Raw genomic sequence first — 26489 nt, forward strand, 5'->3', positions numbered from 1 at the left:
TTTTGAAAAATACTACACATATTCAAATGCAAGTTAAGCTGTTTTCTAGTTGTAGAAAGCAAAGCCGACATATGAAAATCTAAATTTGCAAATCAAATTTGAGGTTGTTATTACATGAGTATTCATTTTATAAGAGTATTCAGTTCAAAGTTTCGATGTTATTTTTCCATAGACATTAACTTACATGTCTGTATCAGAAAATTGTTAATGCACAACTTTTCAAGAAAATATTTGCAGACAAAGTGTCTTTGATACTCTTACTCTACACATACTACATTTTAGGTGCTCTATAAATCTTTAAAAGTTTGGGGTTTTTTAAGAGCCCCTGTTGATGGGCATGATGTCTTAAATTACAATTGTAGGCTGTTGCTTACTAGTACAATTTGATAACTCAAAGTAGCTAAAATTTTTATTTTCCTCTTTTTCCAAATCTAGTAGTTTTATTTAGTCCAAAATTTGGAGAGTTCTAAACTTTCTTTTTTATTTGTTTAGTATAACTGATATTAACAGTATTATTAGTGTCAGGTGTACAATGTAAGGATTCAACATTTGTGTACATTACAGGATGATCAGTGCAATAAATCTAGTTACCATCTGCTATCTCACAAAGTTAATACAAGATTATTAACTATATTCCCCACTCTGTGTATTACATCCCATGACTTATTTCATAACGGGGAGTTTATACCTATTAATCCCCTGCACCCATTTAGAAGCTCCACATCCTCATCCCTTTGTCAGCCATCAGCCTGTTTTCTGTGAGTCAGAGCTTTGTTTCTTTTTTGTTTTTAAGACTCCAAATGTAAGTGAAATCATGGCAGTATTTGTCTTTTTCTGCCTTTACACTTAGCATAATATTTGCAAGTTTCATCCATGTTGTTGCAGATGACAAGATTTGAATTCTTTTCTGTGGCTGAGTAGTGTTCTGTTGTACATATATATAATGTCTTTTTGATCCATTCATAGACACTGAGGCTGTGTCCATATATTGTCTATTGTAAATAATGCTGCAGTAAACATAGGCATCATGTATCTCTTCAAATTAGTGTTTTCATTTCATTGTATAGATACCCATTAGTGAGATTGCTGGATTGTATAGTAACTCTGTTTTTAATTTTTTTGAGGCCATACTGTTTTTCATAGTGGCTGTATCAGTTTATATCCCCACCAGTGGTGCACAAGATTTCCCTTTTCTCTACATCCTCATCAGCACTTGTTGTTTCTTATCTTTTTGGTAATAGCCATCCTGACAAGTGTAAGGTGATATCTCATTGTGGCTTTAATTTGCATTTCCTTGATGAATAGTGATTTTGAGCAACTTTTCATGTACCTGTTGGCCATCTCTATTTGTCTCCTTTGGAAAAATGTCTGTTCATATCCTCTGCCTGTTTTTTAATCGATTTTTTGTTTTGTTTTGCTATTGAGTTGTATAAGTTCTTTATATATTTTAGATATTAATCTTTATTAAATATATGATTTGCAGATGTCTTGTATTTAGTAGATTGCCTTTTTATTTCATTAATGGTTTCCTTTGCTGTGCAGAAGCTGTTTAGTTTGATGCAGTCTCATTTGTTTACTAATGATTTTATTTCCCTTGCCTTTGGAATCAGATCCAAATAGACATCACTAACACAGATATCAACAAGTTTACCACCTATATTTTTTCCTAGGAGTTTTAGGGTTAAAGGTCTTACAGACAATTCTTTAATCCATTTTGAATTAATTTTTGTATAAGATAGTGGTTCAGTTTCATTTCACGTATAGCTCTCCGGTTTGCCCGATACCAGTGATTGAAGAGACTGATTACTGATTGAATCTCCTTACCAGTAATTGGTCTATTCAGATTTTCTCTTTCTTCCTGATTCATTCTTGGAAGATTGTATGTTTCTAGGAATTCATGCATTTCTTCTAGGTTGTTCCATTTGTTGGTATATAATTGTTCATAGTAGTCTTTTGTCATCCTTTTTATATCTGTGAAATCAGCTGTAACCTCCTATTTCAGTTCCAATTTTGTTTGAGCGCTGTCTCTTTTTTTCTTGGTAAGGCAGCCTGAGGGTTTGTCAATGTGTGTGTCTTTCCAGAGAATCTGCTCTTTGTTTTTTTATCTTTTCTGTTGTATTTTTAGTCTCTCTTTCATTTATTTCCACTCTGATCTTTATTAATTTCCTTCCTAAGTTTAGGTTCCATGTATTCTTTTTTAAATTCCTTTAGGTGGAAAGTAAGCTGTTCATTTGAGATTTCTCTTGTTTCTTGAAGTAGACTTATATTGCAATGATTCCCCTCTTAGGACCACTTTTGCTGCATCCTACAGATTTTGGTATGTTGTATTTGTTTTCATTCATTTCAGTGTAGTTTTTTATTTCTCCTGTGACTCAGTTCTTCAGTAATGTGTTGTTTAATCTCCACTTATTTGTAGTTTTTCAGTTTTTCTTCTTGTAAATTCTAATTTTAAACCATTGTGTTTGAAAAAGGTGTTCAATATGATTTCAGTCTTCTTGAATTTATTGAGACTTGTTTTGTGGTCTGAAATGTGAGTGATCTGTCCTGGAGAGTGTTCCATGTGTATTTGAGAAGGATGTACATTCTGTTTTGGAGTTCTGCATGCTGTTAACGCTTGAATGATACAGGGTTCGAGACACTGACCTCCTGCATAGTTGTAAATTCATGTTAACTCTCTGACCCTTCCAGAACTTAACTACTAATAGCCTACTATTGACTGGAAGCCTTTACTGATAACAGTCAGTCAACATATATTTTGTATATTGTATGTATGATATACTGTGTTACAATAAAGTAAGCTAGAGAAAAAACATTAAGAAAATCATAAGAGAAAGTATCTTTACAGTGCTGTACTGTATTTATCAAAAGAAATCCACATAAGATGGGGCTAGAGAGTATTATACTAAGCAAAGTAAGTCAGAGAAAGACAAATACCATATGATTTTGCTCATATGTGGAATTTAAGAAACAAAACAGATGAACATATGGGAAAGAAAAGAGAGAAAGAGAGGCAAACCAGGAACAAACTATAGAGACCAAACTGAGGGTTACTGGAGGGGGATGGGTTAAATGTGTGATGGGTGAAGGAGGTTACTAGTAGCAGTGAGCACTGGGTGTTGTAGGTAAGAGACGGATCACTAAGTTCTTCACCTGAAACTAATTTTACACTGTATGTTAACTAACTAGAATTTAAAAAAAAAAAAAAAACAACTTGAAGAAAAAAAATCCACATACAAGTTGGACTGCTTAGTTCAAACCCATATTTTTCAAGGGTTACCTGTACATCTGTTAGATCCATCTGGTTTAATGGGTTATTTAAGACACAGTGTTTCCTGACTGATACTCTGTCTGGATGATTTATCCATTCATATAAGTGGAGGATTGAAATTTCTTTCTGTACTGCTGTCATTTTCTCCCTTTAGGTCTGTTAAGTATTTGCCTTATATATTTCAGTGCTTCTAATGTATGGCGCATATATCAGTATTCTATCTTCTTACTGGACTGACCCCTTTATCATTATTTACTGCCCCTCTTTATCTTTTATTACTGTCTTTGTTTTAGTCTTTTTTGTCCGATATGAGTATAGCTTGCTTTTTACTTCCCTTTGCATGGAGTATCTTTTCGATTCTTTGACTTTGAAGTCTGTATGTGTTCTTACGTCTGAAATGAGTCTCATGTAGGAAGTAATACAGACGTGTCTTGTTTTTTCATTCATTCAGCCATTATATATATCTTTTGATTAGGGCATTTAGTCTATTTATATTTGCAGTAATTACTGGTAGATAAATACTTAACTGCCAGTTTGTTAATTTTTTTCGTGACTGTTCTATTCCTTTCTCTTTTTCTCTTGCATTGTGGTTTGATGACTTTTTTTTTTTTTTTAGCATTATGGTTAGATTCCTTTCTAATTTTGTTTTGTATATTTGCTACAAGTTTTTGGTTTGTGGATATGGTGAGGTTCAGATTTATCCCCTTGTGTATATCAGTTTATTTTAAGTTGATCACAACTTAAAATTTGAACACACTCCTAAAATGCATTCTTACTCCCTCCCCATTTTATGTTTTTGATGTTGCTTTTTACATCTTTTTATTTTATGTAGCCCTTAATTAAATTATTGTAGTTTTACTTAACTTTACTACTTTTGTTTTTTTAACTTTATTTGTAGCTTTAGAAGTGATTCATTTACTACCTGTACTATAATGTGCCTTTTCTAGTGAGATTTTTACTATTGTATGTTTTCTTGTTTATTAGTATCATTTCTTTTCAGCTGAAAGAAGTCTTGTTACTATTACTTATGAAGACAGTTTAATTATAATGAACTCCTTTGGTTTTGCTTGTCTGGAAAACTCTGTCCTTCCTTGAAATCTGGATGATAACCTTGCTTGTTAGAGTATCAGTTGGAAGTTTTTTTTTCCTTTCACCACTTTGAATATCTCATGTCACTCCCTTCTGGCCACACAGTTTCTGCTCAGATTTCTCTTGATAGGGGTTTTTCCTTGTACACAGCTAGTTGTTTTTCTCTTGCTGCTTTAAGATTTTTCTCTATCTTTAACTTTTGACATTTTAATTATGTGTCTTGGTTTGGACCTCTCTGAATTCATCTCATTTGTAACTCTGGGCTTCCCGGACTTAGATGTCTCTTTCTTTCCCTCAGGGAAATTTCTAGCCATTAAATCTTCAGATAAGTCTTCTGCCCCTTTCTCTCACTCTTCTTTTGGGACTACTGCGCTGATTGGTAGATCACTGGTCCTTACCTGTTTGGCTCAGTTTCTGTTGAATCCCACGAGTGTATTTTTCAGTTCAGTTAACTGTGTTCCTTAGCTCTTTGACTTGTTTGCTATTTCATTTTCTGTCTTTCTTAGAGTTCTCATCCATTCCTGTACCACATTCTGTGAGCATCCTTACGACCATTACTTTGAATTCTTTATCATGTAGATCACTTATATGCATATCATTAAGATCTTTTTCTGAGGTTCTGCCTTGTTTTTTTTCTTTGAAATCTATTTCTGTTTCCTCATTTTGCTTGACTCTGTTTCTGTGTATTGGGTGAAACAGGTACCTCTCTGTCTTCAGGAAGTGGGCTTGTGCAGGTGATGATCCTTCTCATTCAGACTTGTCCTGGCTCTTGGCCGTCCCTGGAACCTTTGTGATTATCCAGACCCCTCCTTTATTCTTGATTCGCATCTGTTGATGATGTGCCTTGTCCTGTCAGTGATCCCTGGGGAGGAATCTCATTTAGCACCTAGTTTCAGACTATTTGGAAGCCACTCCCTCAGGCAGCTACTTTTAAATATGCAGATATATACAATCCTATTCTCCAGATTAAGAGATCTGAAGATGTTCCTTGTGTGACAGTGACAAAAATCCTGACCCCAGGGAAGTGCATAAGCTCCTTTGTTGGAAGCCTGGTCAAATTGTAGCAAGGCCAGGGGAGGTGCAAAACATGGCTTCTTCCTGTTTACAGTCCCTGGGAGCACCTTTTTCACCTCTAGAGGTGAAGGAGACAAGAAGCCTGTTCTCAAGCTGAAGCTTCCGGGCTAAGTAAATAGAGCTTTTTTTACAGGAATACCTGTTGTGTCTCAGTTTGCTGTCTGTGCAATACCCTATGGATGGTGGCATGCCAAGAACAGTCTTTCAGATTGTTACAGTCCCATGTTGCTCTGAATGCCAGCTCTCTTGGCCACCAGGTCAGGCAATCAAGTGATATCTCCTCTGTGGATTGCACACACTAACTGGCTGTAGTAAGGCAGCTGGAGAACGTGGGGGAAGGGGCACCCTTGCTGCCTTCAGACTTCTGAAAGGCAGTGCCCGTGGATTTCGGCAGTGCTGTGGCAGAGTGCCTCATCTTTGTGTTTGCTGAGTTTAGGTTGGGTGCAAGAGAATGCCACATGCGCTTGTGCTCACCAGCCTCAGTCAAGGGGCAGGGGAGCACTGCAGCCACCCATGCTCTCTGGCCTCAGCAAGTGTCATGTCCACTGCCCCTTGCTTTCACAGCAAGGAGGCAAACTTTCTTGATTCATGGTACCTTTACAGTTTCTAATCTTTTCACAGTGTACTTGTGCTAAAAGAAGTACCTAACAGTTCCATTTATGAAGTGGTTAGGTCTAAACAGCTTAACAAATATTTGTCTTAACAATGTAGTCTCCATTTGAAGAAAAATAATACATAAAATTTTTTAAATGATGTTTTTTATTTCATTCTTAAGTAGTCACAGTTACTTGACTATTGAAATGTACATGCCTGTTGGACACTGCCCAACTCCTCAGACCTTGGAATCCATTTGGATACTGCTGCTGTTATTTCTTAGTCCTCATTGACTTTAATGCAATCCCTGCCCCTTATAGCAATCACTAAAACTCAGGTTTGTGAAACTAATGTCACTGAAAGGAATGTAATATGATCTAATGTTGAAACTGAGCAGTCTTGTGAGGTAATCAACAGATGTGAATTTTCCCTCAGATATTGTCATGGATCTCTGAGTTGGCTGCGGCAGCGGTGCCTAGGGGCAGTGTTTAAGAAATGTGATTGTAAATATTTATTGAACAGCTGCTGTATGCTAGCACTGTAGATACAGTGCTTAGCCAGAAAGACCTGGTCCCTACCTTCTTAAAAAGTTATGCTCTTGTGGAAAATGCTGCTGACATTAAGAAAGTAATAGACATTTGTTGGATTTTGTGAAAGACAAGCACATTTCAAGGGTACCTCACCCATTTAGGGAGAAAGACATTAGTCACCTCATGTTATCAGTATGCATTTCTGGAGCATATAAGCTCCCTAAATTTTAATGTATGGCTTTTGGTTTTCTTTTTGAGTCATCCCTTCTTAAATCAGTCACTTTTCCAAAATAAATTTGAATGTAGAAATTCTTTCTTAGCTTTTTTTTTTTTTTTTAAAGATTTTATTTATTTATTTGACAGAGAGAGAGAGGAAGGGAAGCAGGCTTCCTGCTGAGCAGAGAGCCCGATGCGATGCGGGGCTCAATCCCAGGACCCCAGGACCATGACCTGAGCTGAAGGCAGAGGCTTTAACCCACTGAGCCACCCAGGTGCCCCCTTCCTTAGCTTTTAAGTTGTAATTTACTTAATTGGGTTAACTCCTTTTTATTTGACATCATTTGGTATAAAGAATAGTAAGAAATAGCTTGTTGTTTTTGGATAGTAGATTTCCACTATGTGAGTAATTATAACAATATCATAGTATAAGAGGATATTTTTATTAGGGGCACCTGGGTGGCTCATTCGTTAAGTGTCTGCCTTCAGCTCAGGTCATGATCCCAGGATCCTGGGATCAAATCCCACATTGGGATCCCTGCTCCTCGGGGAAACTTGCTTCTCCCTCTCCCACTCCCCCTGCTTTTGTTCCCTCTCTTGCTGTGTCTCTCTCTGTCAAATAAATAAATAAAATCTTTTAAAAAATGGTTTTTTTATTGTGTGGATTAGTGCATTAGATACATTTAAATTTAGGAAAATTAGGCACCTGTTATAACTTCAGAAAAACATAACAGATGAATAAATGTATAATCTTTGGAGGTTTAAAAAGTGAAGTATGAATTACATTGGTTTTGTAAATATGTTCATGAAATTCTTGCCAGAGGACTTTGCAGATTTCCTGTGTAGTGGCTGTGTGATAGCAAACAAAACAATGTGAAGTTCAGTACTCCTACTATGAGGGCTCAGTTTAAGTCACACACCCAAGTTAGCTTAGTACTGATGTTTCAGAGATGGAACTCAAAAGGAGTTGAACTCCAGAGGAGCCTGGATCCTAATCTCTGCTGTACAGCTTTGAGATATTTAAAAAGTGATCACATATATGCATTACAAATAATATTTTAAACAGAGGTTTTTCCCTAATCACAGGTGTTCTTTAAAGAAATTTTCCTGTACATTTTGGAAACTTCTACCAGCTCATTTGACCACAAATGGATGGTTATTCAGACATTGACAAGGATCTGTGCAGGTATTTGAAATTATCTTTATTATCTTTCCTTATTAAGAGATATTTAAGGGATGCCTGAGTGGCTCCCCAGTAAAGCGGCTTCCTTAGTTTCAGGTCATGATCTCAGGGTCCTGGGATTCAGTCCTATATCTGACTCACTGCTCAGTGGGGAGCCTGCTTCTCCCTCTCCATATGCCGTTCCCCCTGCTTATTCTCTCTTTCTTTCTCTCTGTCTGACAAATAAATAAAATAAAAATTAAAAAACAAACTATTTAAAAAGGCCAAAATGTACTTACTTACTTGATGCCTTTTTTAAAAAGTAATATATTATATTGTTACAGATGCTCAGAGTGTAGTGGATATTTATGTAAACTATGACTGTGATTTAAATGCAGCGAATATATTTGAAAGACTAGTAAATGATCTATCAAAAATTGCTCAAGGACGGGGCAGTCAAGAACTTGGTATGAGTAATGTTCAGGTAAGAACTTTAAAAGCATTTTCAAATTCAAACTTGGTCAAGGAACAGCTATGTGTTTACTTAAAAGAACTTTTTGTTTTTATTCTTTTTGTGAATTATTTTGTAGGAGTTGAGCCTGAGGAAAAAAGGTTTAGAATGTTTAGTGTCAATTTTGAAGTGTATGGTTGAATGGAGTAAGGATCAGTATGTGAATCCCAACTCTCAGACAACTCTTGGTAAGGTGATATTTTGAGTTTTATTTTTTGTCATTTCAAGTGAATGGTATTTTGAAGAGGATAGTTCCAGTTGGCTTTAGGCCAGTTTTGTGACCTCTTTATTCATTTAGCTGTTAAAGAAAGCATTCTGTATGAGTTAAATATTAGCTTTAAAATTAGGAATTTACACAAGCCAAGATATTTAAGATTGAATTGTTCACCTATGTTTGACATTTACCCTTACTAGGAGAAAAGCTCATAGCTACTGGGCTACCCTAGTATTCCATCAGTCAAGAGTCTTTTGAGGGAAAATAATTTCTCATGAGGCATGAACTGAGAGCCAGTGGCTACTTAGCCCTGCAACTGCAAAAAGAACCTTTAATAGTGCACATTGTACATATTCTAATTCCAGTGTGTTTTAGTGTCAGACTATATTATCTGTGATAGCACTCATTATTTTCCAGGTATTGCATAGTTATCTAAAAAACATTAAAATATCTTTCCTTGACAGTTTTTTTTTTAACCTTTTACATATTTGAGAGATTAATTTACTGTATCAGTCTTTCTACTTACAGGTCAAGAAAAACCATTAGAGCAAGAGACAAGTGAAATCAAACACCCTGAGACAATAAACAGATATGGAAGTTTGAATTCCCTGGAGTCAACATCATCATCAGGAATAGGCAGCTATAGTACGCAGATGTCTGGCACTGATAATCCAGAACAATTTGAAGTCCTAAAACAACAAAAAGAAATAATAGAACAAGGAATAGATTTGTGAGTGTCCAATTTTAGGAAGAAATGTTACTGAATATTCTTCTGCTAGTACTGTATCATCCTTGCCCTGGGTTTCTCTACATCTTTGGAATATTTCTGTTCCCTTCTCATTACCCCCTTTCAATGAGTAAATTGGGCAGAGGTCTCCTGTATCCAGGACTTCTAGTGGCTTCTTACTCAGCTCTCCTCATTTTTTGCAGTCCGGCCCAAGAGACATTTATAATGCACATTAAATTAATTTTGCAGCATACCGTACATGCTGTTGGTGAATATCATCTCAGTAGTTTTGCATTGTTCATTTGATAGCTCGGTTATAAAATCCCCCATTGTATTTCCTAAGCAGATGAGAAGTCAAAAAATTTACAGTATGAAATTTCTAATAGCTAGCTAACTAATATTGCTTCTTTATCGGTTTTATATTTTCTCCTGTTGGATTACAAATGTGCTACTCTTGTTATTGATCCATTGTCACCAGTTTCAATTTTATATGTTGGTAAGGTAATGACCTCCTTTTCCAACCTGGCTACTCTACCAGACCCAGATCTTACAAAGATTTCCCACTAAGCCAAGTGGCATCAGCCTGCTCCTGGACTGTCTTTTATCCAAATAGTACTGTGCTGCTTTCATTCCACTAATCACCCATGTCTTTCTTTTTTTTTTTTTTTTTTTTTTTAATTTTTTTTAAATTTCTTTTCAGCATAGCAGTATTCATTGTTTTTTGCACCACACCCAGTGCTCCATGCAATATGTGCCCTCCCTAATACCCACCAGCTGGTTCCCCCAACCTCCCACCCCCGCCCCTTCAAAACCCTCAGGTTGTTTTTCAGAGTCCATGGTCTCTTATGGTTCATCTCCCCTTCCAATTTCCCTCAACTCCCTTCTCCTCTCCATCTCCCCTTGTCCTCTATGCTATTTGTTATGCTCCACAAATAAGTGAAACCATATGATAATTGACTCTCTCTGCTTGACTTATTTCACTCAGTATCATCTCTTCCAGTCCCGTCCATGTTGCTACAAAAGTTGGGTATTCATCCTTTCTGATGGAAGCATAATACTCCATATTGTATATGGACCACATCTTCCTTATCCATTCGTCTGTTGAAGGACATCTTGGTTCTTTCCAGTTTGGTGACCGTGGCCATTGCTGCTATAAACATTGGGGTACAGATGGCCCTTCATTTCACTACATCTGTATCTTTGGGGTAAATACCCAGTAGTATAATTGCAGGGTCATAGGGAAACTCTATTTTTAATTTCTTAAGGAATCTCCACACTGTTCTCCAAAGTGGCTGTACCAACTTACATTCCCACCAACAGCATAAGAGGGTTCCCCTTTCTCCACATCCTCTCCAAGACATGTTGTTTCCTGTGTTGCTAATTTTGGCCATTCTAACTTAACTGGTGTAAGGTGGTATCTCAGTGTGGTTTTAATTTGAATTTCCCTGATGGCTAGTGATGATGAACATTTTTTCATGTGTCTGATAGCCATTTGTATGTCTTCATTGGAGAAGTGTCTGTTCATATCTTCTGCCCATTTTTTGATATGATTATCTGTTTTGTGTGTATTGAGTTTGAGGAGTTCTTTATAGATCCTGGATATCAACCTTTTGTCTGTACTGTCATTTGCAAATATCTTCTCCCATTCTGTGGGTTGCCTCTTTGTTTTCTTGACTGTTTCCTTTGCTGTGCAGAAGCTTTTGATTTTGATGAAGTCCCAAAAGTTCATTTTTGCTTTTGTTTCCTTTGCCTTTGGAGACATATCTTGAAAAAAGTTGCTGTGGCTGATATCGAAGAGGTTACTGCCTATGTTCTCCTCTAGGATTCTGATGGATTCCTGTCTCACATTGAGGTCTTTTATCCATTTTGAGTTTATCTTTGTGTGCGGTGTAAGAGAATGGTCGAGTTTCATTCTTCTGCATATAGCTGTACAGTTTTCCCAGCACCATTTATTGAAGAGACCATCTTTTTTCCACTGTATATTTTTTCCTGTTTTGTCGAAGATTATTTGACCATAGAGTTGAGGGTCCATATCTGGGCTCTCTACTCTGTTCCACTGGTCTATGTGTCTGTTTTTATGCCAGTACCATGCTGTCTTGGTGATCACAGCTTTGTAGTAAAGCTTGAAATCAGGTAGCATGATGCCCCCAGTTTTACTTTTGTTTTTCAACATTTCTTTAGCGATTCGGTGTCTCTTCTGGTTCCATACAAATTTTAGGATTATTTGCTTCAGCCTTTGAAGAATACTGGAGGAATTTTGATCGGAATGGCATTAAAAGTATAGATTGCTCTAGGCAGTATAGACATTTTAACAATGTTTATTCTTCCAATCCAAGAGCATGGAATGGTCTTCCATCTTTTTGTGTCTTCTTCACTTTCTTTCATGAGTGTTCTGTAGTTCCTTGAGTACAGATCCCTTACCTCTTTGGTTAGGTTTATTCCCAGGTATCTTATGGTTCTTGGTGCTATAGTAAATGGGATTCTCTAATTTCCCTTTCTGTATTTTCATTGTTAGTGTTTAAGAAAGCAACTGATTTCTGTACATTGACTTTGTATCCTGCCACGTTGCTGAATTGCTGTATGAGTTCTAGTAGTTTGGGGGTGGAGTCTTTTGGGTTTTCCATATAAAGAATCGTGTCATCTGTGAAGAGAGAGAGTTTGACTTCTTCATTGCCAGTTTGAATACCTTTTATTTCTATTTGTTGTCTGATTGCTGTTGCTAGGACTTTTAATACTATGTTGAACAAGAGTGGTGAGAGTGGGCATCCTTGTTGTGTTCCTGGTCTCAATGGGAAGCCTGCAGGCTTTTTCCCATTGAGGATGATATTTGCTATGGGTCTTTCATAGATAGATTTCATGAAGTTCAGGAATATTCTCTCTGTCCCTATACTTTGAAGCGTTTTAATCAGGAAAGGATGCTGGATTTTGTCAAATGCTTTTTCTGCATCAATTGAGAGGACCATGTGGTTTTTCTCTCTTCTCATATTAATTTGTTCTATCACATTGATTGATTTGCGAATGTTGAACCATCCTTGTAGCCCAGGGATGAATCCCACTTGATCATGGTGGATAATCTCTTTAATGTGCTATTGGATCTTGTTGGCTAGGATCTTGTTGAGAATCTTAGTATCCATATTCATCAGTGATATTGGTCTGAAATTCTCCTTAACCCATGTCTTTCAAAGAGAAGCTGGAAGAAAGAATGAAGTTGCTGACATTTCTCTGTGGATCTAGCTACTATAAACTGTTAAAAATTCCCTTGTATATTGGTTTGCTTCTTCTATAAAGCATTTCTTCCTGACTCTTAAACAGTACCTTTTGGTGAATGTTCAGGTTCCATTTTTTTATTGTTAATGAAAAAAAAAAAAAAAAAAGACAAAATGTGTACATGTTTATTGTCATAAAATTATAAAATCTCACAAAATTGCCTCAGGAAATAGCCATTAATAGTTCATTCATTCCAGTTTTTTAGTCAATATTTATCAAAGTCCCATCGGTTCCTGACATTATGCAGGGTCTTAGGGAAACTTGATGAATGAAACAGCCATGGCTTCTGAGGTACTCAAGGTCTAGTATGTGTAATCAGATATTCATATTGAAATTCTTAGCAAATGTTACTCAGCAAACATATATTTGGTGTTTGGGTCTGTATGCCAAGAACAATGAAAGCGTTGGTTCTTGTATTTGAGATTACAGCCTAAATATGGGTAGAAATGGTTTTCCAAAATAATACCATGTATGTCCATAATCATATACAGAGTGCTGCCAAGCTATGATAGCTCTATTTGAAGTACTTGGGGACTGTGTTGGAGTCATCACAGGACTTCATGGTGGAGGTCTTCTTAGTCTCTAGTCAGCCTTTCTGCCCCTGCACTTGATCTCTGCTTCATACTTTAGTGAGAATGCTTTCATGTTATTATGCTCTCATTATACTCTTTCGTGACTGTAGCACCATTCTGTCTTGTTCTTCCTGCCATTCTGACCATGCCATCTCAGTCAGTCTTCTTATGGGCTGTTTATCTCCTGCATACAGCTTAGCATTTCCAGAGTTCTGTCCCACAGCTCTTTTCTTACTTTGTAATTTCTCCTAGATGATCATGTTCTTTTCCAGGGCTTCAGCTACTGTGTATGTGCTAGCATGTCACCACTCTCAAGCGTTCCTTTAAGCATAAATACCTCAACTGAAGTCTAGATGCATGCCTCTAATTGCGCGTTGGACATCTCTATTCGGTATTGTTTAGGTTCTCACACTCAGTGTGTCCATAACATAAAAATTTATCAGTTTCCATTCTCTCCATAATCAACCTCTAATACTCTTAACCAAAAACAAAGACAAATAGAATCTGTATTTCTTACTTAGGCTAGTAACCTCAGCTTGCTACCAAATTTATAAGCTGGAATTCTGGGAGTTACTTGGATTTTTTGCCCCTTGTACCTAATCTGTCAGTAAATCCTTTTGAATGTACCTCCTAAATATCTGTGCTATGTATCTCTTCTCTCCATCTCCCACAGTTGTTCTCGCAAGTCAAAGCAACACCATTTCTTGCCTTGACTTATGTAATCTTTTAATTGGCCTACCTTTCTTTGATCTTATTTATTCTGTAGTCTTTCTTACACTTAATTAGAATGATCTCTCTTGAATGAGAGATCTGTGTTTCTGTTTCTACCCCCCTCTTTTGCTTTTAAAGAATAAAGTCACAGCTTCTTAAAATAGGATATATAGTACCCTTCATGATACAGGTCTGCTGGAGTCTAAGCTTCATCACCTGGCACTTCTTTAGCTCACTTCTTCTTTCCAACAACGCAGAGCTCTTTGTTATAATGTCGTGCTGTTTTATGCTTCCATGTGTTAGAATGACCCCCTTCCTCTCTGAGATGTTTTTTCTTTCTTTTTATGAAATACATAGTCCTATTCAAAGCTCAGTTTCACAGTCACCTTCCTTAGGAAATGTATTACAACCATCTCTGTTTGTTACTTCCTTTTCTGTGCTATCTTACCTTGTCAATACATTAGTTACTGCATTTTTTTAAAATTTATTTTTTTTTCAGCATAACAGTATTTATTATTTTTGCACCATACCCAGTGCTCCATGCAATCCGTGCCCTCTCTAATACCCACCACCTGGTACCCCGACCTCCCACCCCCCGCCCCTTCAAAACCCTCAGATTGTTTTTCAGAGTCCATAGTCTCTCATGATTCACCTCCCCTTCCAATTTCCCCCAACTCCCTTCTCCTCTCTATCTCCCCATGTCCTCCATGCTATTTGTTATGCTCCACAAATAAGTGGAACCATATGATAATTGACTCTTTCTGCTGTATTTTTAATTTTATAATTTTTGAAAAACCATGTTTGTTTTATTAGGGAGAGAGCTTCTAGAGAGCAGAGATTGTGCCCATCTCAGTGAAAAATGTTTGATTTTAAAATTAAAATTAAAAACATTGTAAGATGTTTGATTTATGGTATGAATTAGGACTTGACAGGAATCATTAGGACAGGACAGGTAAGGACATTTTAGACAAAGAAAATGACATGTGCACAGAGAAGAGAAACATTTGAGGACTATTGATCAGTATGGCAGAGGCAGGGTCGGGGGGCAGTCACAGGATATGAAATGAGATCATTGAGTTGGATCCAGATTCTAGAAGACCTTATTCTCCATGTAAGCAAGTTTTTAATCTTGTTTTTTTTGACTTGGCATGCTAGTATTGAAGGCTTTTAGTCAGAGGAGCAGCAGCAGATTTCTTCACCAGTTGCCCGAAGGATGGATTAGAATGTGAGCAAACAGAAGATGGCATAACCATTTAAGTACCATTACCCAGGAGACAGGTGATGAGGGACCAAAGTAATTAGTGGTGTAATGAAAGTAGAAACTAAATGATGTGGATATAAGGAGAGGACCTTTGAACTGGATCGTAAGCATGAAGGAGAAATCCACAGTGAATGGAGCAAGTAAAGGACTTAGGAAATAGACTGCAGAAATGCTTTCTGCTTTTAGGATATGTGGGAGTAGATGAATGAGAGGGGATGAGATAAACTAGAGCTGTATTGTGAAAGATTTTGTCTATCGATCTAGTCAGTTTGGACTTGACTTTGAAAACATCAGGTATCTAGGGATTATTTTAATAAAGGAAATAATGCTGTCAGATTGTTGTTTAAACAGTCACCAGATTTCTTTAAAAGCAGAAAACTGGGGTGCCTGGGTGGCTCGGTTGGGTAACTGCCTTCAGCTCAGGTTATGATCCTGGAGTCCCGGGATCAAGTCCCATGTTGGGCTCGCTGCTCCCCGGGGAGTCTGCTTCTCCCTCTGACCCTCCTCCTTCTAATGCTCCTGCTCTCTCATTCTTTCTCTCTCAAATAAACAAATAAAATTTAAAAATAAATAAAAATATAAAAGCAGAAAACTTAGACTTAATCAGTGGGTGTATATGGAATGAACCAAGATTACTTGAGCATTAAGAAGAATATAAATATTAAAAGCATGAGGTATTTAGTATTTATATCTTTACTCAGAGCTTATCTACACCATGACATTATCTCAAATAGTAAAATGGTTCATATCATTGATAAAGATGGCCTTTTTGCTTCAGACTCTTCTTTTTTTTTTTTTTTTGCTTCAGACTCTTTTCTAAGAAAAGAAAAATAAAACTTTGCATAATGTGATGTTTTGCATATTCATGCATTGATTATATAAAATAACCTATTTTCTAAGTGGTATTAGAAAATTAATTTACTGTAGTTTAAGATCTTCTTTTCAAATGGTTTTCTGTTTCTAATGTTTCTATTAACTTTAACGTCATCTAGATTTAATAAGAAACCAAAGAGAGGAATACAGTACCTCCAAGAACAAGGAATGCTTGGCACTACACCTGAAGATATTGCCCAATTCTTACATCAAGAGGAAAGATTAGACTCTGTAAGAATACCATTTAAAAAAAAAATTCTAACCTTCTCTGTAAAACTCCTTTCTAAGTTAATAATGATAGATACTGTTTCCCCTTTAAAAGTGCCCTCCTAAGTATGTAAGTAAAAATTAAAGAATAACCTAGGTATTCTTAATTTTGCTTTTTAATTTTCTAAACTCAAAAGAATATCTTTTTATAATAAACATGTGTGTTTAACTTTTAGTTTCATGTTTGAAATAGTTAACCATGTAGTCAAAACCTGTGAATCTTGTAGATTTTTCTATTCTTTAAATGTCGTTCTGGCAAATGTAACATTTCATTAGGATATCAGTATTTTTATCTTTTGTTCTTTAGACTCAAGTGGGTGAGTTCCTGGGAGATAATGATAAATTTAACAAAGAAGTCATGTATGCATTTGTGGACCAACATGACTTTTCAGGAAAGGACTTTGTTTCAGCCCTCCGTATGTTTCTGGAAGGATTCCGTCTTCCAGGGGAAGCTCAGAAAATCGATCGGTTGATGGAAAAGTTTGCTGCAAGATACCTTGAATGCAACCAAGGGTAAGAAAGATCAAATTCAAGTATTTATTGTTGCCAGCTATATCCAAGACACTATGGTAGGGAACATCAGAAGATTCATCATCTTTTACACCCAGAGAATTTAAATTGTCTGTCATCTAGAAGTGATAAGACTATTCCATAAAAACACTTATAATATGAGCTAGAACATAAATCCTGCAAGAGAAAATTATGGAGGTTTGAGATAATTTATTTAAATGCAACTGTACAAAGAAGTTTGTAACTTGATACACTTACTTTTCCAGACAAACCCTTTTTGCTAGTGCAGATACTGCTTATGTTTTGGCTTATTCAATTATCATGCTGACCACAGATCTTCACAGTCCACAGGTACGTACAATGTATAATAGACAGTACAAATTAAATAAGTTCTTTTGAATTCAATAAGTGCAAGTTGAAATTTTTAATCTTATTCGGTGAAATCAGTCACCAAATTGGGGTATTTAATTTGGTGTAGTATTCATTTTACAAATGTGGTTTCTGGGGGCGCTGGTTTCAGCTCAGGTACTGACCTCAGGGTCCTGAGGTGGAGCCTTGTGTCAGGTTCCACACTCAGCAGGGAGTCTGCTAGGATTTGTGTCACTCCCTCTGCCCTTCCCCCAGCTCATGCAGGTGTGCTCCCGTGCTCTCTGTCTCTCTCTACCTCAAAATAAATAAATAAATAAATAAAATTTTAAGACTTTACTTGGGAGAGCAAGAGAACATGAGGGAATGAGCAGGGAGGAGAGGTAGAGTGAGAAGCAAACTGCCTGTTGAACAGGGAGCCCCATGGCAACTGTGGGGCTCAATCCCAGGACCTTGGGATCATGACCTGAGCCAAAGGCAGATGCTTAACTGACTGAGTCACCCAGGTGCCTCTAAATAAATAAATATTAAAAAAAAAATTTTTTTTTGGTAATAATTCTATTTAGACTTTCAGATACCTGAAAAGTAAGTCTGTATTTGTCTCATGATTAATAGCTGTATAAAGCTTAAGATAAATGTTAAGAATATGTGTATTAGTTCTTTCGCTTATACTTATTACAAAATGGAAAAACACTACATAAACTTTTTTTTTTTCTTTTAAACATTTCAGACTTAAGCAATAGAGTGGTTAGTATGGGAATCCTTCATTGTGCCCATCACCCAGCTTCCACAGTTACCAACTATGGCTGGTCTTATTCATTCTATATCCTCTCTATCTCCCAGATCATTTTGAAGTAAATCCCAGGTGTCATATCATTTCATCTGTATTTATTTCAGTGTATATCTCTGAAAGACACATACTTTATTTAAATATAACCGTAATATCATTACTCCTAAAAATTAACAGTAATTTTAAAATATTAGATATCTAGGATATTGAGATAATTATTTTCCCTCTTAAAATTCATAACTCCTTCTTAAATATTAAGGAACTGTCACTTGATTTCCAATACCCATTAGCAAAAAAAATTATTTTTAAAGTTTTAGGTATTTTATACTTTGTTTCAGAACGATACGTGGATATCTTTGGGGGAAAATTACCTTTATAAATTCATTTATTTGCAAGAATTTCTTTATACTTCTCAGGGATAAACATCTAATGATATCTGTTATTCTTAGGAAATAAACTATTACTAATCTTAGAGGTTTGGAAAAATTAAAATTTATTTGAAGATTAAGATTAAATTTTGCAATATAGGGATTTTTGTGTGTGTGTTTTGAGATGTTTAAGGCAGGGTTGATATGGAAAGTATATATCAAATGTATGATGGGAATTATATGCAGAATTACTGTTAAGCATTGCATTACATGCAACAACTATGCATTTATCAGCGATTTGATTTTATATAGACATTTCTTAAAAAGTCATTTACTATTTTAATCATTTAAAAATTGCCCTTGGCAGGGTGCCTCGGTGGCTCAGTCAGATAAGCTCTTACCTTCTACTCAGGTCATGATCCCAGGACCCACATGATCCTAGCCCCACATAGCGTTCTCTTCTTAGAAGGAAATCTGCTTTTCCCTCTTCCCACTCCCTCCACTCCCCACCACCGCCTCACCCCCTGCTCATGCTCACTTGTGCTTTGTCACATGCATTTTCTCTCTTTCTCAAAGAAATAAGTAGAATCTTTTAAAAAACAGATAAAAATAAAAATTTCCCTTGGCATATTACTGGGAGTGTAGTTAAAGCAGCTCCCTTTCAGGTTAATATTACACAGTATACTTTTTTCCATGGTGTTATAAGGCAGTCTACAGATGGTGACTTACTTGAATACCTTCATGTCAAGAGTTTTCTGTCTGGTGTTTTGGTCCAGATCAGTACACTACCACCCGTTTGTTTTTAAAATGTTATTTTTTCTTTTATAATTTTTAAAAAGATTTTATTTATTTGTCAGAGAGAGAGTGTGCACAAGCAGGCAGAGTGGCAGGCAGAGGCGGAGAGAGAAGCAGGCTCCCCACTGAGCAAGGGGCCCAACGTGGGACTCGATCCCAGGACCCCAGGACCTGACTGAAGGCAACAGCTTAACGGACTGAGCCACCCAGGCGTCCCAAATGTTACATTTTTAAAGAATTTGGTTCTTTAAATGAGTTTTCAGCATTATATGCATCTATGTCATATCTTCCCATACATATGTACATCCTGGTAAAATTTGTTTTGAGGAAATATTGAAACATCCTTTAATGTCCTTTAATGGTACCCAGATTGTTAAAAGTTTCTGAACACAGATCAGTTAGGCAACTACTTGAGAATAGTTCTGTGTCTTCATGGCACTTATTTCTGTCCATAGAACATGTGCGTGGTGTCCTGGTCTAGCAGTGGTAACTACTTGTAGTCTCCCCACTCCCTGTTAGAATGCTGCTGGCTGGCATCATGTCCTGATATGCAGCCTGCAGTTAGCGAAGAGCTTATGAGTTGCTATGAAGGAAAGTTCAGTTAGAAAACTGAACCCATAATCATGACCCCATATGCTTTGACTGCATCACGATTACATGAACTATAACAAATGACATCATTTTTAAAGAACACAGGTAAACTTTAAAGGAATTCCTTAAAACTAGGACTTTTCATTCTTATTTGTTTTCAGAGTTAAAATATTTAAACCAAATCATTTATGTTTCTTTTTCACTGAGAATATTTATAATTAGACTATTTTTTATATATTGTATGAATCAATGAATTTTTTTAAAAACTTGAGGTATATTTAGAACACATTTAATTTTTGTGCGTGTATTAATCTCCATCATAGTAACAACTGGCTGAAGTGACTTAAACACTGAAACTAAACACAGCTTAATATAAGCGCATAAAGGGCACGTAGGTGGCTCAGTCAGTTAAGCACCTGCCTTCAACTCAGGTCATGATCCCAGGGTCCTGGGATCAAGCCTTGAGTTGGGCTCCCTGCTCAGCGGGGAGCCTGCTTCTCCCTCTCCATCTGCCTGCTACTTCCAGTCTTGTGCTCTCTCGCTATCTCTCTCTCTCTGTCAAATAAATAAAATCTTTAAAAAATATATAAGCACATGAAAACAAAAGAGTGGAATGTTCCATAAAAGATAAGCAGGAAAAGAAAAGTAAGATTATGTTTTATCTGACTTTCAGAATCCCATTGTGCCAGAATTGTTCTGTTTGAGATGTATATGTTTATTTAGGGTATCTGAAATTCATGTATTCCCTACTCCCACTTCTGAAAGCTCCCATGCCCACTTCCCAACCCAGACCCACAAGTGTATTGTACTGCTACTTCAGATTTTTATCAAGACTTCTTCTTGTCTCTGGCATGATGGTAAAACAATATGCCATGCTCAAGATCTCCAGGTGATGTTAATCTTCTTTTAGTGTCTTATTGGCAGCACTTGTATGGTCTTTTATTTTAGTGTCCCTGAGTCATTGTTTTTTATTATTTGTCAGAAATCCAGGAGAAATGACCTCCTTTTATTTATTTATTTATTAAAGTGCTGACTGAAGATGAGTTTTTAAAGTTATGGCTTGCTTATTATTATGTGCACTGTATAAATTAACAGGAGTCTTATCTTTAGAGTTGCCTTAAATTCTTTAATGGGAGAAGGTGGGAATATATATAATTGAATAAGTAGTCAGCATACCTCGTTTTATTTTGCTTTACTTTATGACACTTTGCAGATAATTGTGTTTTTTACAAATTGAAGGTCTGTGGCAACCTTGCATCAAGCGAGTCTGTCAGCGCCATTTTTCCAACAGCATTTGCTCATTTCATGTCTCTCACATTTTGGTGATTTTCGCAATATATCAAACTTTTTCATTACTATTACATTTGTTATGATGATCTGTGATCAGTGATTATGACCCGTTGAAAGCTCAGATGATGGTTAGTATTTTTTAGCAATAAAGTATTTTTGAATTAAGGTATGTACATTGTTTTCTTAGACATAATGCTATTGCACACTTAGTAGACTATAGTACAGTGTAATATAACTTTTATATGTATTAGGAAGCCAAAAAATTTATTTGACTCACTTTATTGTGGTAGTATGGACCCAAACAGTTTCTCCCAGATAAGTCTGTATCTTTTGGCGATACAAACATTTTGACTGTGCTAGTTCTCAAGTTTGGTGACAGGGCTACATCTTATAAACTACAAATTATTATTTCACAGACTGATCAAGGTGTGGTGCAGGACATTCCTGTTCAGAGTACTGTTAACAAGACAGAATGTTCAGAAGATATTTCACCTGGATCACCTAACATTCGTTTGCCATGCTGAGTCAGGGAGATTGTTATCTGATTTTAGATGAATTGAGTTGTTACTTTGCATCCACTGTTATATGAAATCAGCTTTTAAGTCATTACAACATATTTATGTTTTCCCAAACTAAGATTTGAATATTTTTTTTTAAGATTTTATTTATTTATTTGACAGAGAGAGAACACAAGCAGGCAGAGAGGCAGGCAGAGAGGAGGAAGCAGGCTCCCTGCTGAGCAGAGAGGCCGATGCGGGGCTCGATCCCAGGACCCTGAGATCATGACTTGAACCGAAGGCAGCAGCTTAACCCACTGAGCCACCCAGGCGCCCCTTGAATTTTTTCTTTTTTTAAGATTTTATTTATTTATTTGACACAGAGAGATCACAAGCAGGCAGAGGGGCAGGCAGAGAGAAGGGGGAAACAGGCTCCCCGCTGAGCAGAGCGCCCAATGCGGGGCTCGATCCCAGGACCCTGAGACCATGACCTGAGCCAAAGACAGAGGCTTAACCCTCTGAGCCACCCGGGCACCCCTAGATTTGAATCTTTTTACTACCATATGTTTTTAATATTTGTCATGGTCCTTTTTTAAAGACTGTAGCTAGAGCTCTTAAATCTTGGGCAAAAACAAATAGTTTCATTATTTGATTTCCCTGTTTCTTACTATAAATTACTTGGGTGCCCATCTGAGAAGGTGTATTAGCATATGCCAGGCTAGGTCTTTTCTGTATTGCCTTCATTTTCTAGGACTTTTTTTCATTTTAATACATGTTGAATATTTTCTCCTTCCTGTCCTCAAAGTATTTATAAATTCTCTCCTAAGAGTATACATATTCTTAAAATAGGAGTAGTTTTTAAGTAAGTTTTAAGAATTATAATGGTTTTTCCTTTCTAGGTTAAAAATAAAATGACAAAGGAACAATATATAAAGATGAATAGAGGTATCAATGACAGTAAAGACCTTCCTGAAGAGTACCTATCAGCTATCTATAATGAAATAGCTGGAAAAAAGATATCAATGAAAGAAACAAAAGAACTCACAATCCCTACAAAATCAAGTAAGCAAAGTAAGTATCCAAATCAATTAAAGTCTGATTGTTCAGGAGGATAAATAAGGTTTCCCAAGAGTTTTTCACTTGGTTTACAGAAAATCAGATACTATTCTAATGAAAAGTATTATACAGTTTGCTGATCTAATTATGTTTTTTTCACATTCTGAGTAAAAATAGAAGTGTATAATATGCATGGATTCATGTGCATTTAATAGATACTTGTCAGTTTAGTAGTAAATCTCAGCATGTAGTTGGACATCAGCAAGACAACTTTGGCAGCCCCGCTAGTCTGACTTCAGCTCTCAGTCTTTTTCTGCCTCCTCGTCGTCTATAAGCAACACAATTCTATCTGTTCATCTATTGCTATACATAAACATAAGCTGGAAGTAGGAGTGAGTCAAGGATTTGGGGAAGGTTAAGATTGTGAGGGAGCTCATGGAGTTGGAAATCACTCCTTCAGATGCACCACAAATTATATCATTATAGAGGTCCTAGATGTAACCAGCATGGGAAGCCAAGTGTAGGCTTGGCTCCATTCTAGACATGCTATACATGTGGGCAGTGGTGATTAAATTAGAACTAAAATCTGACTATAAAAATAAGATGAGGGTAGTGGCTCAAGAATATAGCAGCTCAAGAATATGTAATATGGAAAGAAGACTCCTGCCTTTCTGAGCACTCCACCTGGAAGTGAAATCTCAAGCTTTATGTCACAGAACAGATTGCAGTAGCACAATTCTGTTGCCAGGAGAGGAGCAAGAGCCTATGTGATACGTGTATTTCCAGAAGTTGATAGAGAATTATGAGAGTCAGGGGCTAGGGACATATTAGAAGGAATAGTGAAATATAAATGGCCTTATCTTTTGGAATAATGTAGTAGAGGATTCTAAGGAGTTTTTGTACTCCCCTCATTTTATAGATGAGGAAACTGAAGTCCAGAGAGGTTAGGAAACTTAGAATCATAGAATCTGTGAGTATAACGTAAAGAACTTTATATTGAATCTGTACAGCTAAAACCCAAAAAGTGGCAAAGCCAAATCTTGAACTGGTGTCTTTGGCTCATTTTGCAGTCCAGTACCAATCAGCAGTTTGCTTGGTTGTGTTATTTTCAGCTCTTCTGCTTATAACGTTGTTAAATATATTGCTCAAGACTTCATTTTCACACCTAAGTAGATGCCAGTTCTGTGACTTAGCTGTTTTTTTCTTAGACCCGTAATAAAACATCTTCTTACCCTCCTTTCTCTGTCCTGTTTTGTCCATGGTGGTAGAGTATCAATAAGAAGCAGGATATGGGAAGGCTGTAGGTATACTGAAATATTGATGTCATCCCGGAATGCTCGGGCCACTGGTTTCTTGTTAACTCGGGAGTCATCATTCAAGCCTGTGTCGTCCAAGGATGCCCTTGCCTTTTACTTGTCTCCTCATATTTTCCCATCCCATATTTTGGTTGTTTCCCTAGTTCTTCCACTGTGCCAGATTTATACCTACTCTATTTCCTTCTCATAGGTTTTCCACTTACCCAACTCTTTTTTTTTTTTTTTTTAAATAAACATATAATATATTTTTCCCCCAGGGGTACAGGTCTGTAAATCGCCAGGTTTACACACTTCACAGCACTCATCATAGCACATACCCTCCCCACTGTCCATAACCCCACCACCCTTCTCTCAACCCCCCTACCCCCAGGAACCCTCAGTCTGTTTTGTGAGATTAAGAGTCACTTATGGTTTGTCTCCCTCCCAATCCCATCTTGTTTCATTTATTCTTCTCCTACCCCTTTAACCCCCCATGTTGCATCTCCACTTCCTCATATCAGGGAGATCATATGATAGTTGTCTTTCTCGCTTGACTTATTTCGTTAAGCATGATACGCTCTAGTTCTATCCACATCGTCACAAATGGCAAGATTTCATTTCTTTTGATGGCTGTATAGTATTCCATTATGTATATATACCACATCTTCTTTATCCATTCATCTGTTGATGGACATCTAGGTTCTTTCCACAGTTTGGCTATTGTGGACATTGCTGCTATAAACATTCAGGTGCACGTGCCCCTTCGGATCACTACATTTGTATCTTTAGGGTAAATACCCAGTAGTGCAATTGCTGGGTCATAGGGTAGTTCTATTTTCAACATTTTGAGGAACCTCCATGCTGTTTTCCAGAGTGGTTGCACCAGCTTGCATTCCCACCAACAGTGTAGGAGGGTTCCCCTTTCTCCACATCCTCACCAGCATCTGTCATTTCCTGACTTGTTAATTTTAGCCATTCTGACTGGTGTGAGATGATATCTCATTGTGGTTTTGACTTGTATTTCCTTGATGCCAAGTGATATGGAGCACTTTTTCATGTGTCTGTTGGCTATATGGATGTCTTCTTTGCAGAAATGTCTGTTCATGTCCTCTGCCCATTTCTTGATAGGATTATTTGTTCTTTGGGTGTTGAGTTTGCTAAGTTCTTTATAGATTTTGGAGACTAGCTCTTTATCTGATGTGTTGTTTGCAAATATCTTCTCCCATTGTGTCAGTTGTCTTTTGGTTTTGTTAACTGTTTCCTTTGCTTTGCAAAAGATTTTGATCTTGATAAAATCCCAATAGTTCATTTTTGCCCTTGCTTCCTTTGCCTTTGGCGATGTTCCTAGGAAGATGTTGCTGCAGCTGAGGTTGAAGAGGTTGCTGCCTGTGTTCTCCTCAAGGATTTTGATGGATTCTTTCTCACATTGAGGTCCTTCATCCATTTTGAGTCTGTTTTCGTGTGTGGTATAAAGAAATGGTCTGATTTCATTTTTCTGCGTGTGGCTGTCCAATTTTCCCAATACCATTTATTGAAGAGGCTTTCTTTTTCCATTGGACATTCTTTCCTGCTTTGTCGAAGATTAGTTGACCATAGAGTTGAGGGTCTATTTCTGGGCTCTCTATTCTGTTACATTGATCTATGTGTCTGTTTTTGTGCCAGTACCATGCTGTCTTCATGATGATAGCTTTGTAATAGAGCTTGAAGTCCAGAATTGTGATGCCACTAACTTTGGCTTTCTTTTTCAATAATCCTTTGGCTATTCAAGTTCTTTTCTGGTTCCATATAAATTTTAGGATTGTTTGTTCCATTTCTTTGAAAAAGATGGATGGTACTTTGATAGGAATTGCATTAAATGTGTAGATTGCTTTAGGTAACATAGACATTTTCACAATATGTGTTCTTCCAATCCAGGAGCATGGAACATTTTTCCATTTCTTTATGTCTTCCTCAATTTCTTTCATGAGTACTTTATAGTTTTCTGAGTATAGATTCTCAGCCTCTTTGGTTAGGTTTATTCCTAGGTATCTTATGGTTTTGGGTGCAATTGTAAATGGGATTGACTCCTTAATTTCTCTTTCTTCTGTCTTGTTGTCGGTATAGAGAAATGCAACTGATTTCTGTGCATTGATTTTATATCCTGACACTTTACTGAATTCCTGTACAAGTTCTAGCAGTTTTGGAGTGGAGTCTTTTGGGTTTTCCACATATAGTATCATATCACCTGCGAAGAGTGAGAGTTTGACTTCTTCTTTGCCGATTTGGATGCCTTTAATTTCCTTTTGTTGTCTGATTGCTGAGGCTAGGACTTCTAGTACTATGTTGAATAGCAGTAGGTGATAATGGACATCCCTGCCACGTTCCTGACCTTAGCGGGAAAGCTTCAGTTTTTTTCCATTGAGAATGATACTTGTAGTGGGTTTTTCATAGATGGCTTTGATGATATTGAGGTATGTGCCCTCTATCCCTACACTTGGAAGCGTTTTGATCAGGAAGGGATGCTGTACTTTGTCACATGCTTTTTCAGCATCTATTGAGAGTATCATATAGTTCTTGTTCTTTCTTTTATTAATGTGTCATTGATTGATTTGCGGA

General features: G+C 36.8%; 1 protein-coding gene across 1 annotated transcript in view; it reads left to right on the forward strand.

Annotated features, from left to right (window-relative positions):
• ARFGEF1 (ADP ribosylation factor guanine nucleotide exchange factor 1) overlaps nt 1–26489 on the forward strand; it is a 158069-nt gene that overhangs the window by 75973 nt on the left and 55607 nt on the right. Inside the window, exons 11-18 of the mRNA XM_044245495.1 lie at nt 7858–7957; nt 8278–8417; nt 8524–8632; nt 9187–9388; nt 16189–16300; nt 16644–16849; nt 17113–17197; nt 22443–22614. Coding sequence (XP_044101430.1) covers nt 7858–7957; nt 8278–8417; nt 8524–8632; nt 9187–9388; nt 16189–16300; nt 16644–16849; nt 17113–17197; nt 22443–22614 — 1126 coding nt within the window. The remainder of the gene's footprint in view (nt 1–7857; nt 7958–8277; nt 8418–8523; nt 8633–9186; nt 9389–16188; nt 16301–16643; nt 16850–17112; nt 17198–22442; nt 22615–26489) is intronic.

This window comes from Neovison vison, chromosome 4 (assembly GCF_020171115.1).
Source record: "Neovison vison isolate M4711 chromosome 4, ASM_NN_V1, whole genome shotgun sequence".
Taxonomy (NCBI): domain Eukaryota; kingdom Metazoa; phylum Chordata; class Mammalia; order Carnivora; family Mustelidae; genus Neogale; species Neogale vison.